Source organism: Felis catus, chromosome A3 (assembly GCF_018350175.1).
Source record: "Felis catus isolate Fca126 chromosome A3, F.catus_Fca126_mat1.0, whole genome shotgun sequence".
Lineage (NCBI taxonomy): Eukaryota > Metazoa > Chordata > Mammalia > Carnivora > Felidae > Felis > Felis catus.
In genome coordinates this window covers 37,623,669-37,641,993 of record NC_058370.1, presented here as the reverse complement: position 1 = coordinate 37,641,993, position 18,325 = coordinate 37,623,669, and the positions used below count along the sequence as shown (strand labels likewise).

Sequence of the window (18,325 nt, the reverse complement as noted above, 5' to 3'; positions counted from 1 at the left end):
GCATGAGCACAAGTAGAAAAGTACACTTCTTACACATGTCTCTACACCATGCTTTACAAAGAACCAAAGTGTTAGGTAAAAAAGTATTTGTTTTTTTTCCCAAAAAAATAAAGAATTCTCAACTTCGGTCTATATATTCTCTTACAATATTGGAGTAAGAATAAATGGAGATAGTAATATCAATAGTGGAACAACTGAATATATTAACTGTGGCTGCAAAAGCTCTTGCATGTTTATAAAGGAAACTTTTTTTACCACCAGCAAGGATTTTAAAAATCATTAGTAGGGTTGACAACATTAACAAACTGTCATAAACCAATGGCTTGAATTGTGTGTTGGCAAAAAATAAAAAACGTGGATTTCTAAATAAGTTAAATTTGTTATAAAAATGTATTTTTTGGAAGGTGGGATAAGGTAAATATATTGTTTTGTGCCTGCTGTGTGAGTATGCATGATTTTAAAGTATTAAATAGCATTGTAAGCAGTTTTGAAATGTACTGGTGAAGAAAGTATTTGAAGTAGGTACAAGTGACTGAAGCCCTCTGAACCCCCCTAGAAACATCTGGTAGTGGCGATGCATAACCAAGAACCCTCATGAGAGGAGCCATCTGCTCCAATTAGAAATGGGAAGGTTTTGTCCAGAAGCTCCAAAGAACTGGTCCACAGCCTGGCTGTGTGACTCTTTTCACTACTGATGCTGCTAGTTCTGAAGCCACCTAAAGATCATTCCAGTGAATCCTGAGCAGCCAAAGGACCAGTCAAATCACCCTTCTTTCCCCATTCTTCCCTGCCCAAACCTAGGGAATGGGAGTAATTATGAATAGTGGTGAAACAGCTTGGGCAAATGCAGATTAGCTACTGTGCATACCTTTGCCTTAATCAATGCAGTTTCATGGGGAATCTCTGGGAGATGCAGCAGTAAAAACTGTTGATTTAATTACGCCTTAACCCTTGAGCACACATCTTTTTAATATTCTGTGTGATGAAATGGGAAGTATGCTTAAGGCATTTCTAGTGAAACTGAAATAGAATGGTTGCCTTGAGGAAAAAAAAAATACTCCTGCAATTGTTTGTGTTAGAGCTGAACCAGCCACTTTTTCCATGGAACACCAATGAACTTGAGAAAATTTGCCAAATATGCTTACTCACATTTAAATATCTACCAGACATTTTCTCAAAAATGAAGTGAGACTGTCACTTCAAACAAAACAAAATTATTGCCAATGATAAAATTCAAACGTTCGAGCAAAACTTAAAATTTTGGAAATCTTGATTACACCACGGTGAGTTTGAGTTTGATAGCTTCCCAATACTTAAAGACTGTTTCTAATGAGATTGGTGATGCTATTAAATGAATGTAATTTTTTTATATTGTATTATGAAACATAACATTTGAAGGATTTGCATAACACACTGATCCAATGTTTTCTAATAATAATGTAATTACAGTAAAGAATCATGCACGGGGGGAAATGGTCCATTCAAAGTAAAAGACCAATGAATTTCAGTATAACAAGAGTACACTGATGGTTTTACATTTCACATGGCAATTAACCTTTAAAACTACCATTCAGGGGGGCCTGAGTGGCTCAGTCTGTTGAGCGTCTGACTCTTGATCTTGGTCCAGGTCATGATCTCCCTAGTTTATGAGTTCAAGCCTGCCATAAGGCTCTGTGCTGACAGCACGGAGCCTGCTTAGAATTCTCTGCCTCTTCTGCACTCATGCTGTCTCTCTCAAAGTAAATAAACTTAAAAAACTTTTTTAAAATAAAAATAAAAATCTACCATTCAAATTTTGATGAGGTATCAAACATTCACAATAATCTGAAAAGGGTATTAAAATGTCTTTTCTTTTCCGGCTGCCTATCTATAAGACCAGATTTTTGTCATAGGATTCAAACCAAAATATTTATTTTTATTTTTTTAATGTTTATTTATTTTTGAGGGAGGGAGAGAGAGACAGAGAGAGAGCGCGCACGCGCATGAATGCGAGAGGGGCAGAGAGTGAGACATAGACTCTGAAGTAGGCTCCAGGTTGTCAGAAAGGAGCCCGACACAGGGCCTGAACCCATGAATTGTGAGATCATGACCTGAGCCAAAGCTGGATGCTTAACCAACTGAGCCACCTAGGTGCCAGAAAATATTTATTTTTAAACATGTAAGTAAATATATAAAATTTATCTTTGCTTTCATTTCTGCACCAATAAATAACAACAGATATAACCCCTATAAACAAAAGTTCTCTGGATTTCTCAAAATAAAAGAATCCTGAGACCAAAAAGTATGAGAACTATGGATGCCTGCCTAGCATCCTAAGGAATTTGGATTTTACTGTAAGCATATAATGTGGTCAGTCATTAGAGGTTTTTAACAGAGAGTCTTTTAAAAAGGTGTTTATACATACCATCTTTTGGTTTTACTCTTCTAGAAAACAATAATCCTCGAAACATAATTCTCAACTGCTCACTCCCCCCAAAATTTTTTTTGTAGATAGACAGAGGAAGCAAGAATAACATGACAATCTCTGCCACAAAAATTAACTGCGAAGAACTATTATTCTATTTTTTCTACGACAGTTTGGCAACTTAGCTTTGCTCCAGCCTCCCAAAATTCACCAAACATGAAGTGCATGATTTATTAATTGACACCTTCATGATATTGAGATCTTCTAATAAAAATAGATTTTGAGCAGACAACTGTCCCTAGAAACTTCACATAAAGCAGTAAGAAAGATGCAGATATGTCTCCCCAATAATCTACTTTCTCCTATATTACATTCCCTTAGGAGAATTAGAAGTAGCAACCTCTGCTGTTTCCCGATGGGAAGGATGGCTGCCAACATTAAGAGAATTTGCTGTTCAACTTTTTAAACCATGTTTATTTTATTTCTGGGAGACAGGGGGAGTGGAGGAGAGGCAGAGAGAAGGGGACAGAGGCTCTGAAGCAGGCTTCATGCTGACAGCAGCAGGTCTATACGGGGCTTGAACTTAGAAACCGAACCATGAAATCATGACCGGAGCTGAAGTCCACCGCTCAACCAAGTGAGCCACACAGGAGCCCCCCTGTTCACTTTTGACCTTCATTTAAAGAAAGACACATTAAGTTACAACATGCCTCTCTCACACTAATTTAATACCTTCCTATATACTACAGTATTTGGGTTATAGAATATCAAAATCTGTATACGTATTAAGTAGTAGAGAAGTTGTTGGAAATAAAATTTAGGTTAGGACTTTGATGAAGTCAAAAGGAAATATTTAATCTACCATCAGTAACTTTTCATTTAAAAATAGCCTTTTCTAGGGCACCTGGCTGGCTCAGTTGGTGAAGCACACGACTCTTGATCTCAGGGTTATGAGTTCGAGCCCCACGCTGGGTGCAGACCTTACTTAAAAATAAAATCTTAAAAAAAACCCAGCCTTTTACTAAAGAGCTGGTGTTCAAACACCTTCTTAGCTTCACTCATAAAAGGATTTCAGGGGTTGTGTATGTTGGTAGAATTGTGATCCTCATAGTTACTCTATACCCAACAATTATATGTTATTACAAAGACAGTAAAATCAGAATACAGGTTGTCTGAACTTGAGCATCTGATTTTCCTATAACTGAAGACAGATACCATTATATATTGACATCCCCAACCAATACTCACCTGGTAGAATATATCACTGCCTGGTGATGATTTTAAGTACCTGCCGGCAGCTGTATGCTAGCAAGAACTCAGGATCAAATTTGGCATTTTGAGGAGTCTTTCATGGCACTGACAAGAGAAAGTAGATAATAAAGTAACCTAGAATTTCAGGTAAGCATGGGCTGGTCCTGTAGGTCCCAGAGAAATACTGTTGAATAGTATTAACTAGAAAATCTACTAATTCACATAAAGAAGTTCCACAACACTTATTGAAAGATGTGAAGCCATCTGGGGGACAGGGTGGGGAGTCCGCCATAAGAAATGACCAGCAGGGACTGGAAGTGACTGCACACTGCACACTATCCCTCCAGTGCTGATTGCCTGCCCTCCAACAGATGGGTGCTAGCTTCTAGCACTTACTTACCCTGTCTCCTAAGATCCCAGAAGAAATCATGGGAAGGGAGGGAGCACTCTGGGATACACCCATGGAGAATGGATGTCCCACGTGGGAGGTGGGGGGAAGGCTATATGCAAGAAATAGCAACATTCAGCAATAGCTGTTTGGAGCCTGAACCTGCATCTTGAGCAGGAGGTACTTCTGGGTAGATTCTCGCCATTTTTAATGTTGACAATAAGATTTGGGGAAAAGAAGCCTGCTGTAGGTCTAACTTAAAATATTACCATCTTCTAGACTTTCCAGGAATATAGATCATTCCCCAAATAAGACATCTAAATGTAGTTTGACTATTACACTTGACTTTTTACTACATTTTCCATGAACAAGGGTATGAAAATAGGTGGGAGTCTTGGTAATCTCTTATCTGTCCAGAGACTTAAAGTAAAATAATTAGTCCCTCACTATAGAGTAGGTATGTTTGCTGGTGCTGAGTAGGCAAGAGCACCACTTCCAAAACAAAACAAAACAAAACAAAACAAAACAAAACAAAACAAAACTGAATGCATATAAAAGGTGGCAATTAAAAAAAAAAAATCTTTAGAAAGAAAACAAATGTTTACATATGTTCCCAAACCAAGTGCAGAACTTTAAAAACATGGCATGTTTTCTAACTGGGCTATCAATTAATAAATAGCCTAAATTAAGGGTTATTTTGTGATTCAGCAACAGAGAGGCAGGTCAATGCTCTCCATTCAGACTTGGCCAATAAGACCTTGTTTGGGGTTCAAAATAAAATAATTGTAATAAAACCCAGATGCTAATATGAGTTTCAAAGGCAGAGCAAATTTATCAGGCAGATGCATTCAGAACAGTGTTGCTTCAGAAATTTTATTTCTAATGTGTAAAGATAATCATGGCTAAAACGTTTACGCCCTCTAACTGAATATGGGGATTGCTCTTGCTCATATACTACTACAGAAAAATTAAGTAGATAATATACAAGGAACTAGATATGCCTAGGGAAAAAGAAAGTAAAGACTGAAGAAAAATTGCACATTTTTCTATTTAGGTAACAGCTATTGGGTTTATGCATTTCTGGAGATACATTTTGGTTTCCTGTCTATTCTTTGGTTGATTATATGATCTCTAAAAAATCATCTTTTTCCTGCACATGACATTTATTTGCACAGCAAATGCAACAGGATAAACCATACAAACATTTCCTGCTCTATCAAAAGAGAAGGGAAGGGAGTCTGATGTTTTTGAGGTACTATGGAATTGGAAGGACACAAAAGGAGGCTCTAGAAACACCGTAAGCAAAACTCTAAAATGACTGCTATAATGATTGCTGTGGGGATTGTAGTCCGGGAAGCTGAAGGTAAAGGACTTGAGATGCTTTGATTCTGTGGATTCAATATCATGTTCAATTATGTGCTTCTCTGCGGCTCTGAGTGGTTTCAAAATCACTTTATAAAAGAATTTATTTCAACCTTAAGGAATAAAGTTTAAAGGGGACATAAGAGATAGAGAGATGTCCTGAACAGCAAGAAGGCACAAAAGGAGAAAACAAAAAATGGCTACATTCCATTTTAACAGATTGGTTAAAAAACAAATATAGTAACAGTTAATCACTGATATTTACCAGGGAGTTCAGACAGGTAATTTGAAAAGTTCCCAAAGTGAGGCTGCTGTCCACCCTTGGTTAAGAGCTGAAATCCGAGAGCAGGTTCTAGAATATAATTCACCTGATTCAAATATGAATAAAGGCTCTTGGCTAGGCTTTTCTGACAATTAAGAGACTTGTTCCTACACATTGGCACAATTTAGCACTTAACAGGCAGTATCCTACTTAATCCTCATAACCAGTGTATTATTACAATCATTGTAAATTATACATGTTCTGGAACTTCTCCATTGCCGGTAGGGTGTTAAATCATTAATGTTGGACCCAATAATGCCAAGGCCTATGCTACTTTATAAGAAAATCATTGAAACAGAAAAAAACAAAACAAACCAGAAGGCAGACTGCATTCATTCATACAAAAATATTTACTGAACACCTTCTATGTACTGGACGCGTGTGGCACCTTAATGAACAGACATAAAATATTTGCCCACACAGAACTTACAGCCTAGCAGGAGTGGGGAAAGACAATTCACCATCAGTCAGTCAGTCAGTCAGGTTGTATTTTAGAAGGTAATAGATGCTACAGAAAAAGAAAATGCAGAGCACTGTAAGAGGGATCCAGGCCATAACTTGCAATTATATATAAGGTAGACCTCACTGCCAAAGTGATATTTTAGTGAAGACTCACTCAAAGGAGGTGAGGAAACTGGCCATGAATGTATCTGGGGAGAAAATATTACTGGCACAGGAAAAACCCAACACAAAGACTTGAAAGTGGGAATGTGCCTGATGTATTTCAGGATCAGCAAGGAGGTGAAGATGACTAGCATGGAAAGCAAGAGAGGGAGGGAAGTGGGGAAGAGGTCAGAGTTAGGGCTAGCCAGATTGTACTGGGCTTCGTGAATCATTATGAGGAAATCTGACTTTTATTCTAAGTAAGATGGAATGCCATGGAACGGTTTTAAGTGTAACCTGACTTCTGTTTTAAAAAGATCGCTCTGGGGGAGCCTGGGTGGCTCAGTCGGTTAAGCACCTGACTCTTCAAAATTTCGGCTCAGGTCATGATCTCCTGGTTTCTGTGTATTTCCGTAGTGTAGAGGTTATCACGTTCGCCTGACGTGATCTCCTGGTCTGTGAAATGGAGCCCTGTGTCTGGCTCTGCACTGGCAGCACAGAGCCTGTTTGGGATTCTCTGTCTTTTCTGCTCCTCCCTCACTAGCACTCGCCCTCTCACTCTCTCTCAAGATAAATAAACATTAAAACAAAAAAAAAAAAAATTACTCTGGGTGGCTCAGTCAGTTAAACACTCTTGACTTCGGCTCAGGTCATGATATCACAGTTTGTGGGATTAAGCCCCATGTCAGGCTCTGCACTGACAGCACAGAGCCTGCTTGGGATTCTCTCTCCACCAACCCCCATTCATTCTTTCTCTCTCTCTCTCTCTCTCTCTCTCTCTCTCTCTCTCTCAAAATAAAATAAACTTAAAAAAAAAAAAAGATCACTCTGGTTGTTATTCAGATAACTTGTTAAAAAGCAAGCCAGGGAAGGAGAAAAGAGAGGTCACTGTAATAATCTAGTCAAGAGGCCTGGAAACTTAGACAAAGATGTGAACAATAAAGGTGAGGAAAGGGGCTGAAATCCTGGATTTACTTGGAAAACAGCATTCTAGGTACATTTGAAGATAAGTAGGATTTGCTGGTAGTCTTGATGTGGAAAGAAAGAGAAGAGTCAGGATGATTCCAAAGTTTTTGGCTTGAATAATCTGAAAACTGTACCTACCACCCACCAAAACGGGGCAGGCTGCAAGGAGAGTAGGTGTGTAGAGAAAAACAAAAAATCAGCTTTAATCCTGTTAAAATGGAAGTACCTTTTATGTATTCAAGTTAAGAAGTCAAAAAGGTAGTTGATATGTGCTCCAGAAGTTTCAGAGCACTATCCCTGCTGGAGATATCCATTGGGGAGTCTTAAACAGCTACGTGGTACTTTATTGAAGTCTCCCAACTGTTTATGACAAAAGTCCTACAGGAACTGAGCCCTGAAGCATTCCAAATTAATAGGTTGGTGAGGAAAACCCAGTGCAAATTTTTAAAAATGACAGAAAAAGTGAAACTAGTGGTCTAGTAGTTTAAGGAGGAAAAGTAGCTGCATGTGGAATCTTCAAAATCAAATGACATATGTCAAAAGAGAGGGGATGACCAATTATATCAATGCAGGCAATAGGTAAAGATGAGAACTGACTGCTGGATTTAGCAACTTGGAATAGTTTCTTTAGAAAAAGTCCTAGTGACTCTATCCTCCCTCACCCCAGAGGACAATTACAGATTGAATATGATGTTATAGTTCAATTTGCTCATGAATTGAATTGCCTCCGACTTCAGCTCAGGTCATGATCTCATGGTTTGTGGGTTTGAGTCCCGCATCGGGCTCTGTGCTGACAGCTCAGAGCCTGGAGCCTGCTTCGGATTCTGTGTCTCCCTCTCTCTCTGACCCTCGCCGCTCATGCTCTGTCTCTTTCCCACAAAATAAATAAACAAACAAACAAAAAAAAAGAATTATCCAAAAGAAAGGATTTACTGCAATTTAATATTTGGGACTCAAATCACTTGATCCATTAAGAAATACCAGTGAGGGGCGCCTGGGTGGCTCGGTCGGTTAAGCGTCCGACTTCGGCTCAGGTCATGATCTCGCGGTCCGTGGGTTCGAGCCCCGCGTCGGGCTCTGTGCTGACAGCTCAGAGCCTGGAGCCTGTTTCAGATTCTGTGTCTTCCTCTCTCTCTGCCCCTCCCCTGTTCATGCTCTGTCTCTCTCTGTCTCAAAAATAAATAAACGTTAAAAAAAATTAAAAAAAAAAAAAAAAGAAATACCAGTGATACGGGCACCTGGGTGGCTCAGCAGGTTAAGAGTCCACCTCTTCATTTCACCTAAGGCCAAGATCTCATGGCTTGTGAATTCAAGCCCACATCTGGCTCTGTACTGACAGTGCAGAGACTGCTTGGGATTCTCTCTCTGCCCCTCCCTGCTCACACTCTCTCTCAAAAATAAACATTAATAACAAAAAGAACTACCAATGATAATCTTTTACTAACAGTAATTTGTTAATATATAATTCCTATCCCTTCACAAAACAAGACAAAAGAAAGCAACCTCTAGGTAAATTGGAAATAGAATGTATATTTCATTTCTACTGATGAGGAATTATGATAAACCAAAAACCAATATTTTACTACTGTTTTTCCTATTAAAGAACGCAGGTTTGCACATTACCACCATTACTATTGATAACAAATGCTCCAGAAGCATTTTATAACGTTCCAGAATGTTAACATTAGTCAGCATGCCATAAAACCAAAATATAAGGTATAATTATTAGAAAGAAGTAGATTTAAGTATCATTATCGGTAACTGATTATATAACGAGGAAACCCAAGAGAATAAACTGCTCTTAGATTAAAAGCTCTTAGAATAGCCAGCTATAAATAAATACACAAAAATCAACAACCATCTTATACTAACAATAACCAATTTGAAGAATCCATCACAATGGCAACAGAAAGATAAATACTGAAGAAAAACATTAACAAGAAATATCAGGACTTCAGTGAAAAAGAAACAAACAAAAGCCCTCTGTTAGGACAGCTAGAAGGTCTGAATAACAACTTTTCAGGTCCCTTAATAGAGACACTGACTACTGTACATGTAGATGAGAGTCCTCACCAAAAATCAAAAATGCACCTAACTGTAGTGGAAAACTGCAACAAAATCACAAATGTGGATAGCAGAAAGACAAGTAGCAACTTACCTGACCTAGAAGAGTGACATAGGGTAGCAAGCTAAAATTAGGTTAATAAAGCTTGTTTAGGAAGCTCTACATCCCTGGATGCCCTTCCAACCTAACTTGCTGCAAAGGTCTGGCTGACAGTCCCAGAACCCATCAAGAATGGAGATGGATTCCTGACAAAGTAGATGAAACAGTTAAGTCTTTGGGTTGTAAACCCACAGGAACCTTCCCCAAAGTGACCTCTATACAAAGAGGATTCTGAAACCTCTGCCAGATCCCTCCGGGAACACTAGCAGCTAGATCCTTTCCTCAGCTCAGGATGCTGGAAGACAATCCTCTGACCAGACCAAGAGGAAAAAGCCTACAGTAGGCCCCAGTGAACAACTCAGAAGAAACAGTAAACAGTCAAAAGGCTGCCACTGGGGAGGAAGACTCAGGGGATTGGGGCTGGTGGGGAGAGGGGCAAGGGACCATTTATTTTACAGTAAGCCTTTTGGATTTAAACTATGTGCCTGTATTAGTTTAAAGACAGCAAGATAGTAATCTTTATCTGAAAGGACAGATGAATGTACTTCTGACTTTTAAAAGAATATCGTGACTTGCTCTACCAGGTATTTTCATGTATGCTAAATCCATAGTACAAAATATTTGGCATTAAGTTTAGAGATCAGTGCATAGATGAGTAAGACATAAAACAGAAGCAGACCCAAGACTAAGTCAAGATCTTAAAGGAAAGACCATAACCAATGAGGAAAGGATGGACTTTTAAGAATTGGTGTTGGGGGGTGCCTGGGTGGCTCAGTCGGTTAAGCATCCAACTTTGGCTCAGGTCATGATCTCGCAGTTAGTAGTTACTAAGTTCAAGCCCAGCTTGGGGCTCTGTGCTGACAGCTCAGAGCCTGGAGCCTGCTTTGGAATCTGTGTCTCCCTTGCTCTCTGCCCCTCCCCCACTCATGCTCTGTCTCTCTGGTCTTTCAAAAATAAATTTTAAAAAAACCTTAAAAAAATAAAAAAAAATGGTGTTGGTAGAACTGACTAACTGGTAAGGAGGAGGTGGTATAAGACAATTCATATACATACATTAATACAGAATTAAACCTAAAAATCTAATATATTTCCAAAATTTCAGTTATATTTACCTCACCTCTGGGTTTTTCAAACATAAATGTGTAAAAGAAAAATCATAAAAGACAAGACAAAGCTCGACTACATTAAAGTAAAACTATTTTGCTGTTTGGAAAACACCATTAAGTAAATTAAGAGACAAACAATGAGCTGTGGGGGGAAAATCACTGCAAATATGATAAAGGCAGAATACTATATAAAACGGGTATTCAAAATTATTTTTCTAAATCACCAACTAAGAGTGAAGAGGGCAAAGTACCTGAACAGACAGCTTTGAAAAGGTAAACAAGAAGCAAATCACTAAGTTCACTACTTACCAAAGAAGATAAGTTAAAATAAGATTGCATTTTTATAGAAAATTAGGAAAGATTAAGCACTGGAATGCTGACACAGTGGGAGACCATTAGGTGCATAAGGGAATCAATGTGTCTTAGCATAAGCAGTTTGGCACTGTGCCTCAAGAGTCATAAAAGAGTTCACCTCTGCCTCAGGAATTCTGCTATAAATCCAGCCCAAGCAAGTCAGAGACCCCAAGACTTTCAGGCATAGGCATTTATCCCAGCTCTGCCTCCAAGTCTGTTCTTACTTTCTGAGCCTACTTCCTTTGCCAGACAGACTCTGTTGAAGGCCTTCCTCTATGATTCATTCCATCTCTCCAAATCTCTATGCTGTAGGCATTATTAGGTAGAATTGGGTAATTAATAAAGTTCACTCCAACCCAAAGTGATCAAGGTCAGATTTGCAACCAGTATTTCATATCAAATTTTCAACCACTAAAATGGAAATATGTCAAACAACAGAAAACTCATTAAATAAACTTTGGCATATCCATCATTAGAAAATCTTACGTTCAGGGGCACCTGGGTGGCTCGGTTGATTGAGCATTCGACTTTGGATCAGGTCATCATGTCGTGGTTCCTGAGTTTGAGCCCCGCACAGGGCTCACTGCTATCAGGGCAGAGCTTCCAATACTCTGACCCCCTCTCTCTCTGCCCCTCCCCCACTGGTGCCCTCTCTCTCCAAAATAAGTAAACAAAAAAATATTTTTAAAACTTATGTTCAAAGATTTAAAGACACAGAAAAGGTTAAGCGAAAAGATCATATTTAAAACTACAGATGAAACTGAAATGCCTTTTTTTTTTTAATATGCAAAGAAAAAGGGACAAATGGAAACATACCATCACATGAACAGTTCTATTTCTGGATGATGTGATTGTGAGTTTTATTTTCTTTGGTTTTTTTTTTTTTTAATTCCCTAAATGTGTACAGCAAGAATAATTTATTTTAAAATGTTTAAAAGCCATAGAAACAATAGATCCTCTCAAATGGGAGTTGCTTAGAAGCCCTCAATTTTGAAGCATGTGATGCAAAAAGGAAAGATTAGGTGAGAAGTTACTATCTTAGCAGAGCATTACTGTTGAACTACAAGGTCCATCAAAAGAGAGGGATTTCCATCATTATTTTCTCAGAGTAAAATGGGAAAAAATCAGCCTTTCAGAATCTGCTTGATAGTCCAGTTAACAGTTTAAATACCACATAGAACAGGGGATAGTTGCAAGAGAAAACCTCTTCAACTCTCAACGCATGCTCAGAATCACTGGCCTACTAAAAGCATTTTGGAATTGATGGGATTGAATTCTGATATTTACACAGTAAAGTTTGAAAGGTTTCAAAAAGCAAAAAGCCTAAGACATGTAAATATTTCCGTACTTTTTTGTTCAGAACTGTTTTAACAGTTCCTTGAAAGGCAAACTGGAATTCGATGGCTATAGGATACCTGTTTTGAGCATAAAATTATCTGTTTGGATGTGTTTTCTGTGTTGGGGAAGGGAAAACAGTGGGCAAATTTGTAGACAAACTGTGTCTTTCCTTTGTTAAAGTATAACACTACAATTTGTAGGTTTAATTTATGTAAAGAATCTAGGCAAAGCACTTTCTAGGAACCAAACTGTTTAAAGGCTGATAATGACTTTTTTTTTTTTGCCACAAATTACCAGAGATTTTTTGCATGACTGTAGGATTATATTTCACTTTTAAAATTTCTTAAATGTAAGATGTCTTAGGACTTTGGAGAAATGATGTATGCAATTCTTAGGTCTGTGTGCCCCAAAGGAAAAAACTGTTTCAGAAAACATCGTTTCCACCTCATTTTGGAACTTTCTTAAACAAGTTCTCAGCGCAAAAACACGGAAAAATGAATATTTCTCGTAGCTGCTAGCAGTATTAATGCCAAGCAACAGCATTAATAGTTATGTAATTACTTAGAAAGAAAAACTGGAACTGTATGAGCTCACCCTTACCTGCACTGAGGCCAAGAACTGAAAGAGTGATTCAAATTCTTCAGAAAAAGAAGAGTCCTATTCTGAAACCCAAAGGTAGGAGGACCCGCCCACTTCCCCTGGAGGACTCGTTGCTATAGGAACCCGCAGTAACCCTTCAGAGCCAGAACAGTCCGGGGGAGGGGGATCCTCCCAGGGATTGGGGGATGGTTAAAAAAAAAGGGAACGAAGAAAGGGTAAAGATGGGGGAGGGGGGGTTGAGAGGTTAAAAGACAATGAAACCCCTTGGGTATGACAGGGTCAGAGAAGGAGGGCTGAGGAGCCCCAAAGGAAACTCAAAACATCAGTTAGAACAATGTCCTGGACGCCACAGTCACATTATAGTTAAGTTTAAGTTTGAACCATTAGAGACACTTCCCTCCCTCCCCGGTGGCAAACAAACCACCCTTTGTCGATTCCTGTGTTTGGAAAATGAAGCTAGACTTTTATCCCCTCCATTACAAACTGAATGCTACTTCGTAAAATTGAAATCTTGACTTTCTTATATTAAACCACCGGTTCCCAAACTATGCTTGCACATTGGAATCACGTAGGGACCTTTAAAATATGCGTTGTTTTAACTGGTCTTGGGTGTGCTACTTGAGCATAGTTTTAAAACTCTCCAGTGGTTCTCTTCTTCAGCCAATTTTGGGAACTACTGTACTCCGTGATTTGGTGAGGTGGTAAAGAGTATTTTTAAAGGAGGGGAAAAAAAGAAAAAGAAAGCACAATTATCTCCCTTTGTCTTTTTAAGGCTAATAATAGAATTACTGGCTTTCCCCAAGCACACACAGGACAATAGGTTTCTTGATAAATAGGAATCCCCAGAATGCTCTAACAATACTTTCTTTGAGATAAAAAGACTAGGCAGCATAATCTTTTTCTTCCCAAGACAGCAAACACCGTTCTTACCCAAACACCAAACTTATACACCTATTTTAAGAGCGAATGGGCCATGAATGACGCTCACAACTTGGGAGTACGAGCTCCAGCACCAGAAGAAAAACAGACCCCCAGTAGCCCACCATCATTCGCTGGGGTTCTGCGGCGACCAGGGCTGGGCAAGGACGGGGTGTGGGTCTCTGAAGCCCCCAATCCGGGCCCCGCTGGCAGCGCCTCAATAAAGTTACTCAGGGAAGTTTGTTCGCGTTTCCAAGCAGGCGCCTCCCCGGGCCAGGGGCGCGGCCCCCGCCACCTGCTCGGCGCCAAAGCTCTCCGGCCGCGCCCCCTCCCTGGACCTCCGCCACCTCCGCGGGTCGCGCACACTGCGGGCGCCCGTGTGACCGGCTGGTGCCCGGGTGGGCTCGCTTCGCCCCCCCTAACCCCCGCGTCCCTCGGCTGCAGCTGGCCCAGCCCCTCGGGCCACAGCGCCAGGACCTCTTCTCGGGCCCGGCACCATCCCGCCTGGAACCCCTCGGGAAGGCTTCCCGCGCGGCCAGCGTTTCCAGAGCGAAGGCGGGGTATCCGGGCACCCCGCATCCCGGAGCCCGACGCCGACCGGCGGACCCGTCCCAGCCCAGCCGCGCACGGCCCCTTCGGCCCGGGGCCGAGAGCGCGCCCCTGGCCAGGCGGTCCGGTGCTGCGCACGCGCGGAGGCGCCCGCCCGCTCACCCGCGGCGCCCTCACTCACCGTCCGCGCTCTTCGTCACCTCTGGCGTCGCCGCCGCCTGCGGTGCTTGCTGCTCGCCGCTCGCCACCCCGGCCCGGTGCCCACTCCTCAGGCCCCGGCCCGGGCACTCGGGGATCCAGCGCCCGGCGGGCTTGGCGGGCACCCGCACGCAGGGCACGCTCCGCGGGGCCGCGCGCGCGCGCCCGGGAGCCGGGAGGGGGTGGGGCCAAGCTGGCCACGCGCCTGGAGGCAGCCCTGGATAAATAAGGGGCATGCGCACTGCCTGTCCCTTCCTGGGGTCCTGTTTCTGGGAGACTGGTGACCCTGGACCAGTGAAAGGGAGAAGAGGCGAAGAAGGCCAGGAGACCTCCTCACTATGAGGCGCATTCGCCCTTGTCCCACAGACTGCAGGTGTTTTTCTCGGGTGCCTTCATCTAATGTGTTAAACATTTATTGAGCACCTACTTTGGCAGACCCTTTGTGGACGACCAGGGCGTCTCCATTAATGGGGGAACCATTGGCTTGAGATTGCTTTTCCTGCAGTGATTGCATCGTTCTCTTTGAACAGATAAGGCGAGTGCACTACACTCTTCGGCAGTTTGGGGAAGGAGAGTTGCTGCTGGATCGGGGTGATGATAAAACTTCACTGAGAAGCCTGAAAGAATAAGAGCTGGAGTCAGAAGTTCACCTGGAGAGAAAGGTGAATGAATACAAAGGAATAAGTGGAAAAAAATTATATATGTGTGTATACATGTGTATACATATATGTGTATACACATATATATATATACGTGTATATGTACATACACACACACACACACACATACACACCCTGCACACTCTGTTGGGGGTTAAAACCTGGATGTATCATTCATAGAGCCGAAACGATGGGTGGAAGAGTAGTTGAAGCTCCTCTGGAAATCATTTTTAACGCTTAACCTCAAAATTTTGCTTTTTTTCGTGAGTACTTAAAAAATGTTAAGGATGGGGGAGAGGGGAGGCGGTGGTCTGATTAACTTAAATATATAAAGACTGGAGACCTACAATGTAGTATATATTCTGGTACGAAGTGGTAGTGTCCCAAATTCTAGTGTTGGCACCAGGAATGGAAAGCACGGAAAAGTCTTCAGAGATTGTGAAGAACAAGATTCCCTAGCTTTTGTCACTGCCTTTTCAGGGATACGGAGCTGTTTATAATGACAGACACCTACTTCATTCAATTAGATCATCATCTTTGGTAGGTATTTATTAGTGGATAAATTAGACCTCTAAGATATACAGCCACAGTTACTAAATGTTTCTTTTAACATGAGATGAGAGCCCTGGAAAAACTTAGTTCTACTCAGTTGAAAAACATATGTGTGTGTGTGTGTGTGTGTGTGTGTGTATACACACACACACGTATGCATATATGTATATATGTATACATATATGTGTATATATGTATGTGTATATGTGTATATATGTGTGTGTGTGTGTGTATATATATATATATATATATATATATATATATATACATGTATAGGCTTTGGAAAACAAAAACCCCTTTTTCTAAAGCCCAAATGTTCCATAACAAACTGCTGATACTGTGCAAATTACTAGTGTCTCTGAGTCTTACTGTGCTCATCTGTAAAATGGAATTATGATGGATATGGAATTAAATGGAATAATGGAACACATTAATTTTAATGTGTTACTTGGGCTCTGCCACAGTACTCAGATATTCGGTCAAGCATATTCTAGATGTTTCTGTGAACAGGTATTTTTTCAAGTTAAGATTAACATTTAAATCAGTGGACTTCAAGTGAGGTAGATTGCTCTCCATGATGTGGGTAGGGCTCATACAATCAGTTGAAGGACCTAATAGAAAAAGACAGACATCCCCTGAATAAGAAGGAATTCTGCCAGCAGAGTGCCTGTGGATGTGAGCTGCAATCTTTCCCTTGGGTGTCCAGTCTGCCAGCCCACCCTCCAGATTTTGGACTTGCCAACCTCCACAATCATGTGAGTATAAGTCTCTCTCTCTCTCTTTTGATAGGTAGGTAGGCAGGTAGATAGATAGACAGCCATGTTGGTTCTGTTTTTCTGCAGAAACCTGACTAATATCCCTTGCAAATCTCTGAAGATTACGTAAATTAATTACCATCTGAATCTGAAAAAAAGAGATTATAATCTTTAATTTGTGAGGTTATGAAAAATTAAATGAAAATAGGTAAAGCATGCAGCATATATTAGGGTCTGAATTACTTATGAATGAATAGCAGAGGCAAAACCAAAAGAGGAGAAAAGGTAGATATTGGCACTGTGATAGCATTTCCTCAGTTCACTGAGTAATAATTTTAAATTTAATAAATGGACTTTAGAGATGACAGAAAATTTTGGTCTTCCTAACTCTGATCTGCTAAAAAAGTGATATATATGAATATTTTAATTATTTGCAAGTAAATGCCAAATGAGCTATTAAGATAGACTTTAGTTATACTTTTAAAACACTGGACATGCAAGGCAGAGATATGAATTCACATCTGAATATTTTATTCCAATTTAAGTGTCAGTTCAATTCACTCTACTTGCTACTTTGGAAGGAGAAATCTAAGAAAAGTTTACTTTTGAAATAATTCCCAGTCCCAGAGTAGTGCATGATACAGTATTGAGTGTATTATTGAATTCCTTTTGGGGCAGGCCCATAGCTATTGCGAGCTTGCAAAAATGGATAAAATATTCCATTTAATCTACAAATATTGCCACTTACTATGTACTAGGCAACATCTCTGCCCTCAGGGAATTTATCAAACAGCCTAGAAAAAAATGAATAATCATAACTAAAAGGCAGAATGTGGCAAATTCTTTAGGAGACACATAAATGAATGGGTCAATCTTACCTTGTTCAAGAGATTGATGCTGGGGGCTCTCTCTCCTAAACCTTCCTCCGTTGTGGCCCCCAGCTTTGTGCTGTTCCCTGTGGCGCAAGCCAGAGGGGCACAGCAGCAAGCATCTTTTAAAACTGTTTTGAGCAAAGTTGATAAATATCAAATAAAATAACATTCCACATTCCACTGCCTCACTTGCTTCTGAGCTGTCAGAGGTGGTAGGGTTGAAGAGACATTATCACTCATTCAGGTTGTGAGAGCTCCTGTTCTCTTTGTTTTCTCTGTATTGTTGTGGCTGTTATTTTGTTTAAAGGAGAATTTAACTTTAAGTGAGAATTTAACTTTGGAGTTAAAAAAAAAAACATAAATTTTTCCTGACCTAATGGAGATTTATGAGGAAAAACAAAAAACAAAAACAACCTAAAATGAAAATAACAAAAGGTGGGGTTTGGGTTCATAAAAAGATAAGGAATGATTGAGTTGGAAACTATTACACAGGTTGACAAAGATGACCCTACTGTTTGTCCGATAACAGTCCTGTCATAACGTGACCTCCTTTTTCCTTTTGGCTATAAATGAAATATTCCACCATGGGTGAGAGTAAACTAACTCCAGGATTTACAAAATGTAATGATTCTGGGGAAACTACCTAGCATTTTAGTAATCATTAAATACTGAGGATGGGGTGCCTGGGTGGCTCAGTGGGTTGAGTCAGGTCTTGATCTCATGGTTCGTGGGTTCGAGCCTCACGTCGAGCTCTGTGCTGACAGCTGGAGCCTGTTACAGATTCTGTGTCTCCCTCCCTCTCTGCCTCTCCCCTGCTCATGCTGTGCCTCTCAAAAATGAATAAATGTTAAAAAAGAAAAATTTAAATACTCAGGATATTTTATTTTGAGAGTTTGTGAATATATTCATTTCAGGAGCTTTGCCACGGTGAATGCGAAATAAATTAATCTGGGATTAAAGAAAA

At 40.4% G+C, this 18,325-nt stretch overlaps 2 protein-coding genes across 4 annotated transcripts in view; one reads left to right on the top strand and one right to left on the bottom strand.

The window, feature by feature from the left end:
* Positions 1 to 14,633, bottom strand: part of BTBD3 (BTB domain containing 3) — a 35,040-nt gene extending 20,407 nt beyond the window's left edge. Inside the window, exon 1 of the mRNA XM_023251467.2 lies at positions 14,507 to 14,633. The gene's annotated coding sequence lies outside the window, so the exon portion shown is untranslated. The remainder of the gene's footprint in view (positions 1 to 14,506) is intronic.
* Positions 13,320 to 18,325, top strand: part of LOC109498084 (translation initiation factor IF-2-like) — a 119,730-nt gene continuing 114,724 nt past the window's right edge. For 2 of the 3 annotated variants that reach the window (XM_045053880.1, XM_045053881.1), the window contains exons 1-4: positions 13,320 to 14,896; positions 15,054 to 15,185; positions 15,663 to 15,722; positions 16,397 to 16,489. In XM_045053880.1, coding sequence (XP_044909815.1) covers positions 13,832 to 14,752 — 921 coding nt within the window. In that variant the 5' untranslated portion in view covers positions 13,320 to 13,831 and the 3' untranslated portion in view covers positions 14,753 to 14,896; positions 15,054 to 15,185; positions 15,663 to 15,722; positions 16,397 to 16,489. The remainder of the gene's footprint in view (positions 14,897 to 15,053; positions 15,186 to 15,662; positions 15,723 to 16,396; positions 16,490 to 18,325) is intronic. The other variant, XM_045053882.1, reaches the window with a different exon arrangement.